Genomic DNA, 18789 nt, shown 5'->3' with positions numbered 1-18789 from the left:
AATTAATAAGGTAGGTTGTTGGACGCTGGTTATGAAACGGCTCCTGAATTCAAAGTTGCTCTATTGGCTAATGTCTATACTGTCAGATTATCAAACGATATCGAAAGGGATATATGCTATACTTTTCGCCAGCCGTTACGACCATCAAATCCAGTGTCCCACAGTCCAAACAGAAGACATGAGTGTATATACGAATCCCGATATAAGCTTCTTTCCGTGTCCCTTATATTTGAAAATCATCTCAAGTCTCCAGCGATTGGTGAATCACACTGGTCCGGTATGTCTCGCTCCGCTGGATCAGCTGTTGGTGTGTACCTTGCTCAATGCATCTGCCGTCTTCGATCAAGAAGATCTGATCCGCTCGATGAATGGTATTAAGTCGATGAGCGATGGCCACTACTGTGGTCCGGCCTGCCAGGGTCGCCAGCGCTTCCTGAATTCGCTTCTCCGACTCCACGTCTAGCGCGCTTGTGGACTCGTCCAGCAGCAACAAGCGCGGCTTGCGCACCAGTGCGCGGGCGATCGACAGTCGCTGGCGCTGTCCACCCGAAAATTGCTTGCCGTCATGGCTGCACATCGTCTGATACCCCTGGGGCAGAGTCATGATGACGTCGTGAATGTTGGCCATGCGGCATGCCTCCTCGATCTCCTCTTGTGTGGGCTCATGGCCTGGGCATGCGCCAAGTCCAATGTTGAAGGCGACGGTTCCCTCGAAGAGAACGTTCTCCTGGGGAACCAGCGCAATATCATCGCGGAAGTCCGTCCCGATCTGACGAGTGACGTCGACACCGTCGATGACCACCGCACCGGCATTAGGCCGGTAAAACCTCTCCAGCATGGCAAACGTGGTCGATTTGCCTGATCCGCTAGGCCCCACTAGAGCACAAAACTGGCCTGGTTTGATGTCGATATTGAGACCCTTCAATACCGGGCGTTCTGGGCGATGTGGATAAGTAAAATTGACGTCGCGCAGTTGGGCGCCCATGCCACCCCTTTCAGTGGCCCGTTGCCGTGCGGAGCGAGCATATTCCTGCGCCTCAATGTCCTGCACTGCGGCTTTCTCCTCGAGAAGGGTGCTGGAAGGCTGGAAGCTGTGAGAGGATCCAGGTGTCACCTCATCCTCTGCCGAACGAGTAGTCAGCAGTTCAACGATATTGGACGAAGCCACCCCGGCTTTCGAGATATCCGGCGCAAGGGCGAACATCTGCCCACAAGACTGCGTGCTAAACAACAGAGCTGGCATGACAATGAAAAATTGCGTCTGGGAATAGCGACCCTCGGCGATCTGTTTCGAGCCCCACCAGTACGCCAGCGCATAGACCAAGTTGCTGATGCTAAATGCCAATGCTAACCATGCATTTCCGTGGAACGTGGCTTTGATGGTGGCCTGGTAGGGACCTTGCAGTGCACGACCGTAAACCTGGTACGATTGCTTTTCCAGAGAGAATGCAGAAACTGCGCGGATGTTGTCGACGGCCTCGATGGTGACCGCTGTAGCTTTCGCAAACGCCTTCTGATGACGTTCGGCGAGTTGTTTTTGCACTCGGAGCTTCATCATGCCCGACACCAGTAAGACTGGAATTGTTGGAAACAATACAATCGTGATCTTCCAAGCGATTGCGAACGAGATCACTAGACCTGCTATCAAGTTGACCGCAGTCGCCAGTAGGAGCCCTATGGTCGTGCCGGTAATGCCACCCAACGCGGACGCGTCACCAGTGATGTACGTTAGCAAGGTCCCAGGAGTGCGATCCTCCGATTCGTGCCAATTCACGGTTTGGCCCAGTAACGAGCGTAAAGACAGCACTCGAATTCGATACAACACTTTATCGGCAGCCCAGCCGAAAGCACAGCCACCCACCACATTAGCACCAAATTCCACCAAAGCGAGGATGAAGAAGAGTAATCCGTAGAGATTGCCATCGTGGCTGATGGCTTCAGCCGATCTGCAAGGACTCAAACTTCCAACCGTGTGACCAAATACAATAGCCTCTGCCGAGTAGCTGCCGCCGATAATGACAGACATGGCAAGACCTAGCATAACCCAATGCAAGTTGGGACGGATCAAGGCGAATGTGTACCGTGTGACGAACCCCGCAGACCGTGTTCTCTTCTTTTTCTTTTTGGCTTCCTCCTCACTTCCATCACGAGAGTCTGGCGGTGCGTCGGCAACAACCGTGTCCTCCGTGATGTCTGACCCGTTAACGTCAGCTAAAGCTTGTTTTTCGTCCAACAACTGTCGTGTTTCCGGAGTCGTGTTCAGTTCACTGATCATGTCCCCCGAGATTACCCTATCGTCCACGGATAGCTTTCCCAGGTTCTGAAGCCGCACCATCTCTGCGTAGACCCCTCCCCGCGCAACCAAGTCCGTGTGGGATCCTTCCTCGGTAACACGGCCACTCTGGACCACGACGATCTTATGCGCATTTTTGGCTGTTGCTAGCCGGTGGGCGATCGATACAGTCGTAACTCGCTCGGATACCTTGTTCAATGCAGCCTGGATAAGCTGCTCACTGGTCGAATCAAGGGCCGCAGTTGCCTCGTCTAAAATCAACAGACATGGTTCTCGAACCAGGGCACGGGCGAGAGCAATTCGTTGCTTCTGGCCACCGCTAAGCTGATTCCCTGCTGTACCTACGTTTGTGGCGAGACCGTAGGGCAAAGCTTCAATAAAACCCAGCGCATTCGCATTGGCAGCCGCGTCTTTGACCAAATCCACAATCTCGGAGACACAGCTGTCGTACTCGCGGAGTGCTTCTTTCTCTGAAACGCCTCCTCGAACTTTTTCGGCAAAATCGGGCAGACTCGAGTCGAGGATAAAGGGGGCGAGTCGCTGATGCCGCTCCACCGCAGACGAGACTAAGCCATATGCAATATTTTCCAGAATGGTACGATCCAGCAACGAAGGTTCCTGTTGTACAAAACCGATATTCCCACGCAGGTATCTAACGTTGATGTCCCGGAAATTTTTGTCACCGATCAGGACATCCCCTGAATCAGGATCGTAGAAGCGTTCTAGAAGCGCGACGACTGTGGACTTTCCACCGCCAGAAGGACCCACAATAGCTGTATGCTTTTTTGGTGGGATGTTGAAAGTCACGCCTTGCAGGACTGGGACATCCGGGCGCGAGGGATACGTGAAGTGAACATCCCGAAAGCGAATATCCTCCTCACCGAATGCGGCAGTCTTATCGCCTGAATCAGACGTCCCATCAATGGCAGAAGGCCTGTTGATCACCTGCAAAAGTCTCTCTGAAGCGCCTGCAGCCGAGGCGAACACGTGGATGAAGGGGCAACCTGACTGAGAATGAAAGAGGCGTCGATGAGGACGAAGATAACGGTGTAAACCGCACCGACAGAGGCTCCAGAGTTTCCGTCAGCCACCGATTTTGAAATCATTTGGGACCCTTCCCAGAATGCCAGGGCGTTGGCGGAATAGGCAATGAAGTAAAGACAGCCCAATTGTGCCGCGTGAGTAGTAGCTTTTCGGACGGCATCTTTCCTCGATTGCAAGAGGTAGCCGGCGAAACGCTTCTCGAGCCGGTCGTTCGCATTGAAGGCATGAACAAGTGTCAGATGCGACAAACTGGAGGAAGCTATGGATGTGGCCGCATTGACCTTGTCGGCCAGACGACCCGCAAATTTCTTTATATAATGCCCCCACCAAGTGCCATCAAGAAGAAACAAGGAACGACAGAGACCAGCATGCCTGCAATCTTGGGCACTTTGATGAAGGCAACCACATAGGCGGCCACAAAGTATGACAGGGTTGAGATGACAAGTCCCACCTTCTCCGATGTGCCGGACTGCACAAGTTCAATGTCGCTTACCAGACGCGAAACAACGTCACCAGAAGGAAGTGATTCGATGAAGTTGGCCTCCTGTTTGATTATACTCTCAAAGTAACGGCGACGGTAGCGGCGTGCCAGGCGCTCACTCACCAAACACCAGCAAGTGCTGTGGGCGTAGATGAAACAAAAGTTTGCGATTGTGATGTAGATGACATACAACACCTTCGTCCGCACAGCCGAGGAGAGGTCCGCAGAAGCGCGATCCGAGGAGCTGCACGTCACCGTATTCAGGTCGTTGATGAGGTCACCGAAGACGATACCGAGTAGAGGGAAGGGAATACCGGCGCAAATGGCGAAAAATAAGCCCCCAATTATGAGCAGAACATCGGCGATCGTGTAGTCTAAGGAGAAGAGGAGTCGCAAATAGGCGAAGGACTTGCCCAAGTCGTCCTTGGCGGGAATATACCTGGTCACTTTTTGCATCTTTTCGAGAAGATAAGACAGGGGGTCAGCTTGTTCTCAGATCCTCAAGCACGAGAGAAACTATTGACGTACGACTGATGATGCGTGAGTGCCATTGGCGCCATTGGAGCCTTTTTGGCCACCATTGACTGGCGGTGACTGTGACATGATCTCCGCGAAGCAGAGAATGTCTGGATACCGCAAGCTCAATCAGAAGATGCGGGACGGCAGAAGTGTGGTTGCCTGCAGAATTCGTGGATCGTGGTAGTCGCTCCGTGATGCCAATTCAGAGTCCAAGTCGGTAGATTCGTGACGACACAAGTACAGCCCATGCACTGTTGTACTCTGCATTAATTGATTCGAAGTTGCTTTCCAATGGTCATGTCTTGCAGGAAAACGTGCGGAGGATATGGTCGTCTGCAGAGGAGCTTTCTAGCTCAGGGACAAGAGCCTTGACGAGCGTGAGCTCCCAGAAAAGGCGATTTCTCACCGATAAGCCAGGTAGGTTTCTTGTCAGATAGACATTTTAGGAGCATCTCAAGATCGACAGGACAACACTGAGCTTGAAGATGAAACGTTGACTTAAGATCCGGTGATTGAACACAACATACTATGAGAGATTGCTGTGAGGGAAAGCAAAAAGACAAGGAGACTATACCAGATATGAGGAAGAAGAGAAAGAAGAAACGATGAGGGACCACCTGCTAATCTACAATTGGCATATGGGGCGACAGACACTGAAAGGGGAGGGGAATCCTCCCATGGCAATAGCTCCGGTTGCGGCGCCGATTAAAGATTTGGTCCTCAGGTCCCGTTGACGCCATGGCCAAAGAGACACAAGGAAGGACGAAGAAAAAGAGGGTCCCATTGTGCAGCTGAGTGGAGGAACTCAGGGAAAAAAGAAGCAGCTAACGGGAAAATGAGAGGCGATGAGAGAAAAGACAGAAGAAAAGAACCCCACTTTGGCCGCAGCGACGGGGGGTAAGAGAGTGACTTGTTGGTGAGATGTACTATGTAGTACTAAGTAGAAGAGCACAAATGGCTGCAGCAAACAATCAGTGGGAAGGAGGGAAAAAGTGGACGGATGGACATGGGCGTAGCCAGTGAGAGAGACGCAAGAAATGAAGAGACCCAGTGGTGGAGTAGCGACCATGACCCATCCTGATCTGTACCTCTCTAGGTACGTTGTTCCATCCACTTCTCCAGCCTGTTTAGGGAAAGTGCACTTGACAATCAGAACTTATCAATCTGATTAATTTCTGCGTCGCTAACCGAGGTGAGACGGTGAGACCACTTGAGCTCTCATACAACGTGCTCCGTTAATGCAGGCAGGATCATGACCAGTTCAAGTCAAATGAACACAGGTAAAAAAATTCTAAAAAGAAAGGGCCATCCACTGTTGATCGCATGAATCAACAATACAGGCTCAGTTTCAATGCCGTAATTGCAAAGTCCTATTACAGCTTCATGTATCTTGGCGTGGGACTGGCCGAAAATCTTTCATCTGATAACGCTGTTTGCCGAAACGCACTATGTACCGTACTAGGTAGCCACCAATGATCATTGACCAACGATCGGAAGGAACCGTATGCTACTACGTAGTCCACTGTCGCAATGTCTCAGTTTTTCTCCTTCCTTTTTGTTCAGTCCTTCGGGAATTTTCTGCACCCTGCACCCTGCACTGCATGAAAGGTCACAGTGGCACCAACAGGTTTTTTTCCACTTTCTCAATAGGAGCTGAAAAATCAGCCGCAGGTCCATAAAGCAACAGTTTTTCTTCGACTGTCACAAGTCTGCATGTTACAGTGATTCAATTATGTATTGCTTACGTGGAGCTGTGAGAATGGGACATTCGACCTTTTCCCACCAGGTTCCGGTCGGCCCTTAAGTCTGGGACAACTCGGTGATCATCATATTCTAGAGAGTTAATACCGGAAATTACACAGAGAGAAAAAAAAGACGGAGGGAAAAGTTCGCAAATCCGACAGCTTCTATACTCCTTCTGGAGGTAGTGTTCTCTTCTCCCTTTTAAGTTCTTTGTTCGTTTATCTAATCTGATCGATTGATAATTTCAGTTTCCGACGCCAAGAGGGCCCAAGCACGCCAAACCGCTCGCCACCTCATTTTGTCGACATGAATCCTCAGATAACCGTTCACAAAAAGGTATTCATATTCCCGACTACTGATCGACCATCTCCTCCCATATTTGATCTGGGCGCATTTAAGAGACCAAGTTCCCAAGGAGAAATAGAGCCCACTGGCTCATAGAATGCTAAGCCGATCATTACGTAGTAGTCAATTAACGACAGGATACCCCTGACCAAACCCACAGTCGATTTTCCGAGACTCCACATGGTCGGAAATCGCAATAGAACATTAGCTAGTTGTCCCATTATTCCATGATGACCCGTCTAATCCACTCAAATGAGTCAAGAGTCAAGAGTCAAGACTCAAGACCCAGGCTATTTGTGCTCCTTCAGATATGATCTAATCTGATCATCATCTAATCAGATTGACCGCCAGTGTCTCATTGGATGCGCGAACAACCCCTTTTAGAAAGTCATTGTCCACGCCGCATGGGTACTACGGAGTAGGTATCTCACACAGACTACCTGCTGAGTACAGGTACCTGCTGTGCTTGGATCCGTATCGTTCGTCCTCAGTCGAGGTGGGCTAAGAAAGCCTATCGTCTTCAGAGCGGCCATCTTGTAGCGTGCAGTACTCTGTTCATCCGCTATTATCGGGTAATTTTACTGACTGACTGCAGCCTTTTAGGTGTTTCAGCATTTCCTGTCGTAGGGACTTCCCCGTCTCGTTCACACACCCATTGTGCTGATACAGGCTGGCTGACAGGAAAAGGTCCGGAATAAATTAAGTAAGGCGCAGGGCGAAGAGAAGCGCGCGGAGAAACTAGGGTCTAACTGTTTCGCTGAACACAACAATTTATTTGCACTGTAGCAGAACGGACTCGTTAGTATTTAGTGAGTTACTAAATACAAAATTTTGATCGGTCGCCCAGCAGGTCTACGATCATTTCACCTTGACAGCATTCTGGCGTCTCTCGGACTTCGTTTCTGACAGAGCTAACCTGCAAGAACAGGGTAGCACGAGTCACAGAAGCATGTGCCGGAACATAGCGATTGGAGAGCATTAAAGACGCCGCACTGCATACCTTATGGTTGAGATTTAGGAGAACTGACAAAGGGAATTTCAGTAGGACATTGTGGGGGCGGGCAAGAGACGAGTTGAACGAATGAGCAACAGCTTACTGATTGACGAATCCGGGATCCCTACTACGCGACGACGAATCTAAAGGACAGCAAAGAGACGTTACGCTCGGCCCAGTGCTCCTCGTCTCTCGAACTCCAGGTAAGTGAGGCGATATAGCCGAGATCGACCATCCGACGGATGAGCTGTAGTCAGTACGTGCTAATGATACCATGAGTAAAATCTAAACGTGCAACGGTAAAGCCATGCAGTATAAGGATGATGATAATGAGGTTGTTCGTGATAAAATACAGCGCTTCCTCACTTCTTAAGGATATAATAAGTCAACAAGTTTCGGGAATTTTCCCGAGGGTGACCTAATACTCGCCAGTATTCCTCCTCGTTGGCGACCATTCCGTGTAACTGCACACATAGTTGAACAGCGAGCCTCCTCACATCGGGCTGTCGATCAGCTAACTTGCTGGCAGCAAACTGTCCGAGACGCTCCAAAGGCAGTTCCGGTACGCGGCACTTCTCGGCATTCAGACGACTGAGAATCCGAGTCAACACACTAACTCCCATGAGGATTGACCGATACTGGCGATCATCTTTCTCCTCCGTAATGATAACATCCAAAACAGAATCAATAACAGCAGCAGGCTCGCAAAGGGCAATAATATCATCGGCCGTTTCCTCTAACCCGCTCACGATATGACAATTGGCATCATAATACTTGCGAGCGAGCACCAAGGCACCCAGAGCCTTGGAACAGTACGCGGTGAAGTAAATTTTGTTGTGGGTAAGCATAAATCGAATCGTGAGGAGAACCTGAGTCTTCAGATCCAGCGGTCGGCCGAGGGGTTGCCTCTTCTCGTCAGGCGAACTTTCCAGTTCGTCCAAGAGCGCCAACAACATTTCATCGTATTTCTCCTCATTGGTAAAAATAGAATCGTGGTATTTGATAATACCTTGAAGCTTGCGATATCCAAGAATATCCATGGTCTTTGTGCGAATTCGTTGAATGCCTTTGTCGAGCATCTGTTGCGCCTTGGCGGGATCCTTGGAACGTGGGCTGATACTCGTCCGCCGATCCGCTGTCTCGACCTTCTTCCAGCGATGACGAGAAGGGTCGTCAATTGGTGTCGTTGTTTCGTCTTCAAGTTTGTTCGCAGCATGTCGAAATTTCTTGTTGGCCCGCTGCAAGGGCTCATTCGAGGTAAGTTCTCCGAGGACATTGTGCTTTGGCGGAGATCGATGTGGCAAAGGTACGTGGGTTGTCTTGGAGTCGATAACAATATCATTTTCATTGTTGGCCGCCCGTAATGGAGACCCAGTCACCATAAGAGAAGACGATAGTTCGGACGGTTTCGAACAATCTGCGACTGGGTCAGGTTGATGAGTTACTGGCAAGGAAGGGTCCGCGAAGAGGCTCTGATCCGTTTGAGCGTCGGAATTCGGCAGTTCCGATGCTTCAACGACAGAACCTGCTCCAGTCAGAAACCCCAAACCAGTAGTAAGATGCGGGGCAGATTCATCCTGATTGCTTACCCTCTTGTTAGAAACAATTGGGGAATCAGAATGTACCTTGGAGGGTTGAGGGGTTTGATTCTCGGTCAGTGTCATGGCTGCATCATGAATATCATCATGATCAGATTTGGCTGGCGTGGTATCTTCGAAAATGGCTACAGGTGTAGCTTTTGCTGCATGTTCTCGGGAATCATCCGCGCTTGCATCCTGTTCAACTGGTGTATGTTGTATGTGTGTAGATGGCGATGCGATAGCGATCAAGTTGCCATGATCCTGAACAAGGTGCGAGTGAGGCGTAGAGGGTGTCTCCAGTGAGACACTGTTCGGTGAACTCGGGGTCACAGAAAACTCGCTATGAAGCGGAGAGTGACGGGGAATGCTCTCGTTCGAATTCTTTCTCGAATGAGTTGGTATTTGTTTTGAATGCTGTCTGGTGTGCGTGTCCTGAGATCGCGTCTTAGAGATAACAAGTCGTTTGGGCCGATCTCTGGTTGTGCCAACAGGGTCAGCCCTGTCACGAGATCCGGTGCTGCTAACTGATTTCGAAGATGGTGTAGAAGATTTTGACTTGATTGCCCTTGGAGAGCCGTCAAATCGATTGCCGTGTCTTGTGCTGGAGTCGGTTGCGACAGACCGGCGTGCAGCATATGGGTCCGCAGTTGCGGGACGATTGAGTTCAGGTCGGCGAGGTTTCACCGCTGGTCGCACGGGCGCAGAAGAAAGTGAAGATAGAGAGGCGCCTGTTGGCACTGTCCGAACAGATGACTTGGAAGAGGATGGAGCCGAAGAATGTTTGTCGGACAGAGCCGACTGCGCGGATTCGGGGCGAGGAGGTGGCACGGCTTTCGCTGGTGCGAGCCGGGCTTTTTTCTGTGCGGCAATCGCTTCTTTCAAAGCGGAGCGCCCTGCGAGAGAGGATGTACTGCTTGCCAGTCCCTTGCGCGAGGGGCCAGAATCCTTCGGGGCATTTTGGTGCGCATTGGGGTTGGCGGGGTCCTTTTCTAACAAAGAACGAGATTTAGGATCAAGATTTGAGAGGATACTTTTCGCAATTAGTCAGTGTAGTACATTATGTGAGACAGAGGGACACTTACTCATTGGCTCTGCTGGGCCACACACGGTAATACGTCCAGAAAGTACTGCGTATCGCCTCTCTCACACCAGGGTTGGCGTCGCCAAGGCATTTCTTAACGCTTTTCTCAATCATATCCAACCCTCCGCCGTGTTCAATCGAACTCTTATGGTGACTTTGCTTTCGGATCAAGGTTTTGAGCCAACCGGCCGCAAAAAGGCGAAGCTGGACATTTTTATCCTGACAAGCTCCGGAAACGTGCTGCAGAATACGGGTGGTGAAAGTGACATTTTCCATCAGAGCATCGACCGTGGCGTTACCGTTTTGGGCACTAATCTTTTTCATACCACTGCAGAGCTTGATCAGATTCTGCATCATGATTTCGACCATGGAGTCGATCCGAGGACCGCATCTCTTAGCAATGTCTTGGATGAGAAGGCATCCGATGGTCGAGAGAGTCGTACGAAGTGAATTGACAACTTTGAATATGCCGTCCAATAAGGATTTCAAACCGGCAAGGTAAGCTGGGGAATAATCGTCTGGCGCGTTGCCATGGGTGAGGCGCCTGAGGGTCAGAACATCTTTTTCCCGGCGGATCCAGTTATCCTCAGACTCCCGACCTTCAAAGTGCGGCATCATATCACGAAACATTTCGTCGACTTGTCTTGACGACGAAACATAAAGGGCGTCGATCTTCTCACCTTCTTGTGAAGCAGGGCGAGAATTTGGCAGAGGCAACTCCTCCGCGGGCCCGTGTGAGAGACAACAGCCCAATTTGGCTCGCTTTTTGCAGTAGTAAGACGGCTCTTGGGGCGCTCCACTCCAATGACTGAGAAATGGCACAGGGGAGTCAGCATCGAACTCAGTTAAAGGTGGGGCAATGAGATGACCAAACTTACCTTCCTTTGTAACCTCCTTGTGAGTCTCAGAACGAGAAGACAAGACCGAGACTGGCCGAGGAGGCAAAGCCTCCGTGTGCGAAACGGAGGATTGTGCGAGCTCCATTCTGGAAGCCGGTCGTTGATGTGTGTCCAGCCGGGAGATTGATCTGGAAGATTGTGTTTCCGCACGAGACACAGGACGATGAACAAGGGCTTCAGCTCGGGAAACAGGTCGTGAGGCCGCATCCATATCGGAAGTACCGTGCTCGATGCTTGCAAGAATTGCATTGACAAAAGATTTTCTAACATTGTGGGCAGCCATTTGTCTTTTCAAATCGGACTTGGCTCGTTCAGAGGCGTGTCTAGTCACTGTTAGTATGCGGAAAAGGCATTCGAAATGATGCAACCAGAGGGCCACGGACTCAAACAGTTCAATAACAGTGTTCTTGGCCGTATTTCTCACGTTGCTGTCTGCATCCTCCAGACATGCAACGAGACTCGACACATACGAGCGAAACAAAAGACCGTAGTTCTTAGTCATCTGTAAGGGGACGGTCAGAAATGAAGAAAAGCCCCGAAGATTGAAAGGGGAACTCACATTCGACAGCCAGATCATACTCATCTCTTTGGCTCTCGGGTTTTTGCCAACAAGCGCCTGTCCAAGAACACATTGCTCAACTTCTTCGGGGGCTGCCAGCCACATGTCGGTAAAGGATTGCGCAGCTTGAGCACGAATACGTTCTTTATGATCTCCTAGACGCTCTACAAGCAAAGGATACAAGGCGCGACATTGTAGTGCGACCAAATGATGCAGCTCCTGAATGAGTAGCCGCTTCAGAAAATGACCGAGTGTGGAGAAGCCGGCTCCGGATAGAGACGAGTGTTGGGACGCAATTGCCAGGCGTATGGACTCAAAAATCGATGGGACTGCCCCCTCCGGGACATTTTTCTGCTTGATGTCGGATTTGACGCATTGGAGATGGGCGACCTTGGTATCGACTGACATGTTGGAATTCTTCAACGCCGCCACCAACTCCGCCGCCTTGAGCTCCATCATGGAAATGATATTTTGGGCCTGGGCTTTGGTCACAACAAGAGGAACATAGAGGTAACAGAAGGTAAAGAAGTAGCACAGGAACTTGTGAGGGCTACAGGAAATGAATAGAGTGAGGACCAATGCAAGCGTGATGCGGTCCCAGGCAGATGGGTTCAAGGAACCAACGGGCACTAATCTGCAAGACTCCATGACGAATGGTTAGCCAACAAGTCTCAGAGCTTCTGAAATAGAGAGCTTTTGGAATGGGAACGTAATGTTGAGAAGGGTTGAAACGCAGTGTTAAACGGGGTGTTAATCGCAGTGGAAAAGCAATTGAATCGCTGTGATTTCGCAGTTGAATCGCTGTGGAACGGAGTAACTGTGATGGGGAAGGGAAAGAGAAGAAGAAGAGGGTGGGCGATCGAGGTCGAGGGAGATATACTGTCAATAAGACGACAACGAAGGAAAGTACACATACCTGGTCGAACGAGAGGCAGTCGCGAGGTCCAAGGCCGTTGTCAATGAGTTCCGACGGAAAGCACTGAGGTACCGCTGGCGACGAGGAAGGGAGGATGGAGGGAAATGAGGTAACGTCGGAGAAGTGAAGTTGGATATGGAAAGCGGCGATGGACAGAGGGGAGATGTCCGATAAGCGATTAGACGCGGCGATAAGCGCTTCGAAAGTATTCCACAGCGAGAGAGTCCAATGTGATGTACAATAATCGCGATGTATATATGCCGGGATATTATAGGACAGGTGTCGCTGCAGAGAGTAGGTAACAGGAGTAGCGGAGCAGGCTTGTCGCGAGGGAATAACTTGGTCTTGTTGCCTTTTTTCGCTTTGTTTACCCGCTGGTGGCAGGAGCCATGGTTACGGCGAGGGAGACCGAGGTGGGGGAAAACAACTTCCTGCTTTTGGTGAGCCGATGCTGCCCAATTGCTTTGGTTCGGGCGAGGATTGAACGTACCTGGGATAATAATGTATGAATGCGATTCTCAATTGATGAGGTAGATCGAGGAGGTAAAGTGTAGCTGTAAGATAAATGGAAAGGAGGAAGAAAGGGGTGGGCTAGGGACTTTTTCCCTGTCGCAGAAACAGAAATGTTCTACTCCGTATGTCAACAAGTGGCCCCTCCCGTCTAGTGCAGATATATATCCACACCAGGCGCAGCGAAGGATCAGTTGAAATTCTGCTTAATTCTACATATATATTCACTAAGCGAATAATCAAAATACCGGATCTGTATCTCTTGAATCACCTTTAATGTTATTGAATGAGATTCCTGTTTGACTCTGTAATTCGTAAAGTCCACAAATGATTCTACTCCTAGCAGGTAACTCGACGTCATGTCCGAGGTAGTCGACTCCGCGCGATCGCCCCTCCAACAGGTGGATCATTTCAATGAAAGACACTAGGACCATGAACATGCGGAGACTGAAATTGTTGACTCGAGGGTTGTTGGTTGGTTGACGAGGTTGGTTGCAAAGAGATACTTTGTGAAGCTGATTGGCAGTCCTGTTTGCATGAACCTCCGTACTATACTCAAGACCTGGAGTATAGGTAAGGTGCAGGTACTAAACCTGTACCTACATTTCGCATACTTCCGCCTAAAACCGCAATGTATATCCTGCGTACCGGGGCTCTCAGCATCCTGCGGCTAAACGCCACTGTCTCGGCTCTACTTAACGAATCTCATCTCTGTCTCCAGACATGCCTCGACTTGCAGCTGGAGTCCGTCAACTACTTTTGGACGATAGGAGCTAGAACATTCCACAGTTTCGTCGCACCTCTCAAATAATCTCTGTTCTGATCCAGAGAGGCAGCTGTGATGACATCTTCGATAAGCCCACTCCCCTCCGCAATCCCCAAAACCATTCCTCGACCCAATGACTCCCAATCTAGCCAGGGCCAAACGACATCAGGGGAAATCTCGCCAAACCCAGAACCCAAGCTTCCCAGACCCAGATTCCGTCTCCACCTGAACGATCTACGCCATCCGGCTACGCTATCGTTCATCTCCCTGGTCCCCGATGTTGCATCGACCCTCGAAACCGCGCTAAAGGTTATTGTGCGACACCTCTATACACCCCCCTCACCCTCGCCAAGCCAGTCGAGCAACACCCCGGCCAAGAAATATCCCAGACCGTCCTTCACACCATGTATCCCTCCTACCCGCTCCGTGACAGTCCTTGTTCGCGATATTGGCGGGGTAGCGTACACCACCGGCATAGAGCTCGACGATGATCATAAGGAAATCCACTTGTCCCTGTCATACGTCAAGTCCAGCGCGGAAAAAAATCCAGACCCTGCAGCCGAAATCATCGGCGTCTTGACTCATGAGCTGGTCCATTGCTACCAGCATACAGCGCCAAAGGGAGATGAGAATGCCTCTGTGCCTCGTCCTCCAGGTGGGTTGATCGAAGGTATTGCCGATTTTGTTCGTCTGAAAGCGGGCCTCGAGCCTCCGCATTGGAAGCGACCAACATCTGCCAAGGAACGACCGTCGAAGTGGGATCAGGGCTATCAACACACGGCGTACTTTCTGGCGTGGTTGGAGGATGTGCGGGTCGGGAAAGGTGCTGTTGGCATGCTAAACGACAGATTGCTGAGGGTCGGATACGTAGGCGAGGAGTCGGAGTCTGAAAATCAAGACACACAGAGCTTCTGGAGGGGCCTGTTCGGGAACGGTATTTCGGAACTTTGGGAGGAATACGGCGAATATTTAGATCGCTGTAGGGATAGTGGTAACTGGGAAGACGAGATCATCAATCCGGAGTAACGTGAAGTGCTCTAGAAAGATAGGTACACACTCGAGGTCATCCCTGGGAAAGGAATAGTAGTACTAGTACTGATGTCTCGATTTCTGTCTAGTAACATTTCTGACTGAGTCTATCGGATACTTCTATATGCTGATACCTGCTAATGTAAGTATCCATTTCCTACCCACATTGTGTTCCGATGTCCAACCTCTGGAGGCGAAGAAAGAATCGGGAGATTTGACCAAAACAACGGCACGACAACAAGAAAAATAGACAAAATAGGAAAGACATGGAACGAATAGAATAGATTTGCCCGTACTGTACAACACCTGATCTTGCAAACAAGTAGTAAGGAGAAGATTGTCGAACTGTCCCTTGGACAGTCATTTATGTCAAAATAATACATCACCATCGCGACATTGGCATCGGATTGTTGCCCAATCTATCTTACACAATCACCTCGCCCAAGTCGACATAAACAGGCTTCCAGGGCGCAGCGCCCTCTTCTTCCATCGAGCTAGGCACACGAACGTTCAGCGGGCTGTACAAATACCAGCCCTTGAGGGCGGCCACAGCAGCCCTCGATCGGGCCTCCATCAGACTGGCGCCAGCGCCTTCGCCCAACTTATCCTGACCACAGTAGATACCGACAACAAAGACAGGGTGTCTGCTCTTACGGCCAGTTTCACTGATGATTTTGGCGACAGGGCGTTCGAAGTTCTCTCGCGCGCACAACCGGGTGAGGTCACGAGCCGGTTGGGAGAAATTGAACAACTCGGAGATGTTGAGGTGTCGTGACAGGATATGCTGCTCGAAGAAACGCTTGGCAGCAGGGCGGCCAGCATGCAGATAGATGGCGCCCATGACGGCGCGCACGAAGGTAGCACTGGCTTGTTCGGCCGTGACGCCTTGAGCATTGTGGGATTCAGCGACAGCCTGGGCCGCTGCGTCGGCGACTTCCTTGACCGGATCACCGAATTCGTTATCGTAGACCACTCTGGACGTAATCGACTTCCTCCATGACCTCCGATGGTCGTTGGGCCTTGCTGTACCTGTAACTGGTTCTGCATTAAGATCCGTGCCGGGAGAGACCCTCTTGAACTGCAGAAGGCCAGGGTCAACCTCTCCTCCAGGGGCGACAGCCATTTCGACACCCCATTCCCTAGCCATTGCGGAAAGCGTTTTCGGGCCGACATAGGCGTACATGGCCGCAAAGATTACGGTCAGAGGAAGTCGAGGATACGTGCATACGAGATGTTCGGAGGTGTAGTTCGTGAGGAGGTCATGGCCCAACGTAGCCAACGACTCATTGTTGAAGTCTGGATTCGGATCCGCTGAAGCGTCCACCAGCGCGCGTGCTAGTGTTTCGAGGGGTAATCGAGAGGGCAGGTAAAGTCGTGCATGGAGCGCAGCAAGTTTTGCGGACTCGCGTGCGGCTTCAACCGGGGGGAAGGGAGGAGGTATCTCGACTGTCGTGAGTTGGAGGGAGGAATTGGCGAATGCAAAGGTTGCTCTTCAATCAACTGGTGTTCATCCGCTTGAAGAACAGGTGAAGATGTCGACTGATATCGTAAACTAGCACATAGACGCTGGGGCAAGCGGCCGTTGGTTCGTGCCCGTGGTGAAAGGACCGAACTGCTCCATCGAAGGAGCTGCAGCCTTTTCATCTGGACAATGTGTTATCCCCGAGGGGTTTGAGCCAGCAGAGACCAAGAAAAAAAGGTATGACCGGCCAGAAAATTGCGGTGCAGGGATATGGGGAAATCCAAACTGCTCAAGTATATCGGGCATGCGAACTTTTGATCGCTGGAGAAAAGTTGAGCTCAGCGGAAGTCACGGGATCGGGTGATCGTGTGCTGGCGCTAAGTCATTTTCGGTACTAGCGTCACGGCTTCTCTGGGTGAGGGACGTCGATGGTCAAGTCGGCTTCAACCAGCCTGAATATAGCGCTTTTCCCGCAAGCCATTGTCGAACTGTTTATTCGTCCATTCATTTATCTCTCTACAGGAAAAGATGGGTGGAGGTGGAAAGATCCCGTATGTGCTTGATTCTGCCGTGATGCGGTACGATGTTGCTACAGTGGGCTAACTCATCCACCTCGCAGGTATCCTAAGGAAGTCTGGTCTCCAGCTGGAGGCTGGTATGCTCAGCCTGCAAACTGGCGAGTCAACACCGCTATCATGGGCGCTGCCATGCTTGGTGTTATCGCGGTTACCTGGAGTATCAGTGCCGAGCGTGAACATCGGGACAGAATGCCAGAGCCCGGCAGATTCTTCCCCAGTCGCTAGTCAGTGGACGACCATCCCCTTTTCCGTTATGTGGGAGTCGCATGCTGACGATACAAATTTTTTTTTACCCCCAGCTGGAGCAAGCAAATCATCGAACACGAGAAGCAGCAAGCTACCAAGCAATAAAAGCGCGTTGATGGGAAGAGAAGTGGAAACGAGGGAAGAGTCCTATGGCATGATTGGTATTTGTTTCATCTATTTGCGGGCTGTACGACAATAAAGGGCGTTCTCCAATCGGTCAGTTGTTCCGAAGTGCTTTCGGGGAGACTCTTCGAATGTTCGATACAATCTCTGCGTGTACAGACGGACTCGTTCCGTGAATTCAGTTCCATTCCACAGTTCCTTTCCCTCGCTTGATATCGTTATACGAGGCACACCAATCTGCTCAACCACAAAGCCTGCAGCGACAGTGGCGCATATCAAGGCCACCAGCATATCTCTCTGCTTTGCCGACGCCTTCGTGATAGTCTGCCAATTTCCACGCTTCGCAAGCACGGAGGTTATTATCAGGCCTGGATCTCTTTCTGAACTGATGAGGCCTTGTGCCAAAGCCCCAGAAACGAATTGCCAGCTCCCGTAGGATCCACAACAGCTGTAGCCCCAGAAGTGCTAGGCTGATGGTAGGCGGGGAGCCATATCCTCTGTTTCCTTGAAAATGTGTAGCTACCGTCTTTTCCTGCTCTGATTACCAAATGCCCTTCGCCTTCGGGCCCGATGCCTGACGTGAGTATCCTAGCAATGACATCGCGACCGAACTCGCTATCCTCGGTCCACCCGGGCTGGCCGAACATCATGCCCAGCTCCAACTCGTTGGGGCTGACCACATCAACTACTCGGGCTGCTGCCAAGAATTTATCCTGTTCTTCCGGTGTGCATAGATCAGGAACAGGCTCCCAGATGAAGATCGGTCTCTCCGTGGCGCCAATGGCTGAAGGGGCCTTGCCCTTTCCCCGCAAATCATCACGTCTGCGTAGAATATCTTCAACAATGGTTATGCAACGAGAAGAAGAGCAGACCATGTGGAATGTCTTCGACAGAACCTGCGAGTCGGAGAGCATTGAAGGCTCAAGTCGCAATTTAGGCGTCAGATATTTGAAATCTATTCCGAGTTATTATCATCTCTCATTTGTATTCCACAGTTGCAGAACGAGAAAATATACTAACCTCGCTTTTCATTCGGCCCATATCCATTCCATGCTCTAGTGGTCAGTCTCCCAGAATCCTCTCTGATAAGACAATTGGTATTCCATGACTTGATGACGCCTAGAACTTCGGTAGGAAAACCTGAGCCAACGTCCACAATCCAGCTTACAGAGCTTGAATGTTCCTTCCCAGCGACAAGGCGGGCACCGACTACAGCATAAGAGGCTGCACCACCAATGATATTTTTCACGTTGGGTCTAGGTCCTCCAAAGTCGATATCATCTATGCGAGTAAGTATCTGATATGGTGCAGCAATTTATCCGGCAATGACCGTGCAATGATAGCATACCGAGGATGAACATGCCCAGAGTGCAGAACTCGACATTGCCCTCGACCTGACTATCCGTGCTCATACTTTGTATTGTAACCACTAAATACTGAGCTCAACACCTATCGGTATCCAGACAAAAGTCGAACTGTACTAGGTATGTCGCTCATCCCCATGCGGGGAATCAGAGAAGAGCTCATTGATAAGGATAACATACTTATGAGGGTTGGTAAATATGATACAAATTTATACACACAACGTCATGTTTAACTGAGCAACACCTTAACTTTACGT

At 50.6% G+C, this 18789-nt stretch overlaps 6 protein-coding genes across 6 annotated transcripts; 2 read left to right on the top strand and 4 right to left on the bottom strand.

Moving 5' to 3' along the window:
• Positions 1–241: 241 nt before the first annotated feature.
• On the bottom strand, positions 242–4421 carry P174DRAFT_431051 (ABC transporter ATP-binding protein; the record flags this gene model as incomplete). The annotated part of the gene is made up of 4 exons (XM_024825674.1): positions 242–3297; positions 3354–3645; positions 3702–4274; positions 4347–4421. 4 exons carry the CDS (start codon positions 4419–4421, stop codon positions 242–244), a joined length of 3996 nt encoding a protein of 1331 aa, XP_024682693.1.
• Positions 4422–7781: 3360 nt separating this feature from the next.
• On the bottom strand, positions 7782–12186 carry P174DRAFT_460204 (uncharacterized protein; the record flags this gene model as incomplete). Its single annotated transcript, XM_024829855.1, has 5 exons — positions 7782–10029; positions 10082–10800; positions 10824–10888; positions 10959–11302; positions 11363–12186. 5 exons carry the CDS (start codon positions 12184–12186, stop codon positions 7782–7784), a joined length of 4200 nt encoding a protein of 1399 aa, XP_024682692.1.
• Positions 12187–13684: 1498 nt separating this feature from the next.
• On the top strand, positions 13685–14951 carry P174DRAFT_441373 (basic secretory family protein). Its single transcript, XM_024827295.1, has 2 exons — positions 13685–14779; positions 14849–14951. Exon 1 carries the CDS (start codon positions 13806–13808, stop codon positions 14754–14756), a length of 951 nt encoding a protein of 316 aa, XP_024682691.1. The 5' UTR covers positions 13685–13805; the 3' UTR covers positions 14757–14779; positions 14849–14951.
• On the bottom strand, positions 14828–16525 carry P174DRAFT_441372 (mitochondrial 54S ribosomal protein mL44). Its single transcript, XM_024827294.1, has 2 exons — positions 16163–16525; positions 14828–16094 (listed from the first exon to the last, which is right to left on the bottom strand). Exons 1-2 carry the CDS (start codon positions 16401–16403, stop codon positions 15184–15186), a joined length of 1152 nt encoding a protein of 383 aa, XP_024682690.1. The 5' UTR covers positions 16404–16525; the 3' UTR covers positions 14828–15183.
• A 224-nt stretch (positions 16526–16749) lies between these two features.
• Positions 16750–17150, top strand: P174DRAFT_370252 (uncharacterized protein; the record flags this gene model as incomplete). The annotated part of the gene is made up of 3 exons (XM_024822325.1): positions 16750–16772; positions 16841–17023; positions 17099–17150. 3 exons carry the CDS (start codon positions 16750–16752, stop codon positions 17148–17150), a joined length of 258 nt encoding a protein of 85 aa, XP_024682689.1.
• A 65-nt stretch (positions 17151–17215) lies between these two features.
• Positions 17216–18759, bottom strand: P174DRAFT_512302 (putative PfkB family carbohydrate kinase; the record flags this gene model as incomplete). Its single annotated transcript, XM_024831862.1, has 6 exons — positions 17216–17252; positions 17293–17553; positions 17586–18123; positions 18189–18449; positions 18517–18575; positions 18755–18759. The coding sequence occupies 6 exons, from the start codon at positions 18757–18759 to the stop codon at positions 17216–17218; spliced, it is 1161 nt and encodes a 386-aa protein (XP_024682688.1).
• Positions 18760–18789: the final 30 nt, after the last annotated feature.

Source organism: Aspergillus novofumigatus (assembly GCF_002847465.1).
Source record: "Aspergillus novofumigatus IBT 16806 chromosome Unknown P174scaffold_4, whole genome shotgun sequence".
In the NCBI taxonomy this organism is placed as follows: Eukaryota; Fungi; Ascomycota; class Eurotiomycetes; order Eurotiales; family Aspergillaceae; genus Aspergillus; species Aspergillus novofumigatus.
Note: the sequence above shows the minus strand (reverse complement) of the source record. Positions and strands in the feature narration are given on the sequence as shown.

Bases quoted from the DNA above. Each gene is read 5' to 3' on its own strand.
- P174DRAFT_441373 (XM_024827295.1), top strand. From the start codon at position 13,806: ATGACATCTTCGATAAGCCCACTCCCCTCCGCAATCCCCAAAACCATT.
- P174DRAFT_441372 (XM_024827294.1), bottom strand. From the start codon at position 16,403: ATGAAAAGGCTGCAGCTCCTTCGATGGAGCAGTTCGGTCCTTTCACCA. The intron at 16,095-16,162 runs GTCCGCAAAACT...TCGAAACACTAG, and splicing joins CCGGTTGAAGCCGCACGCGA to CACGCGCGCTGGTGGACGCT.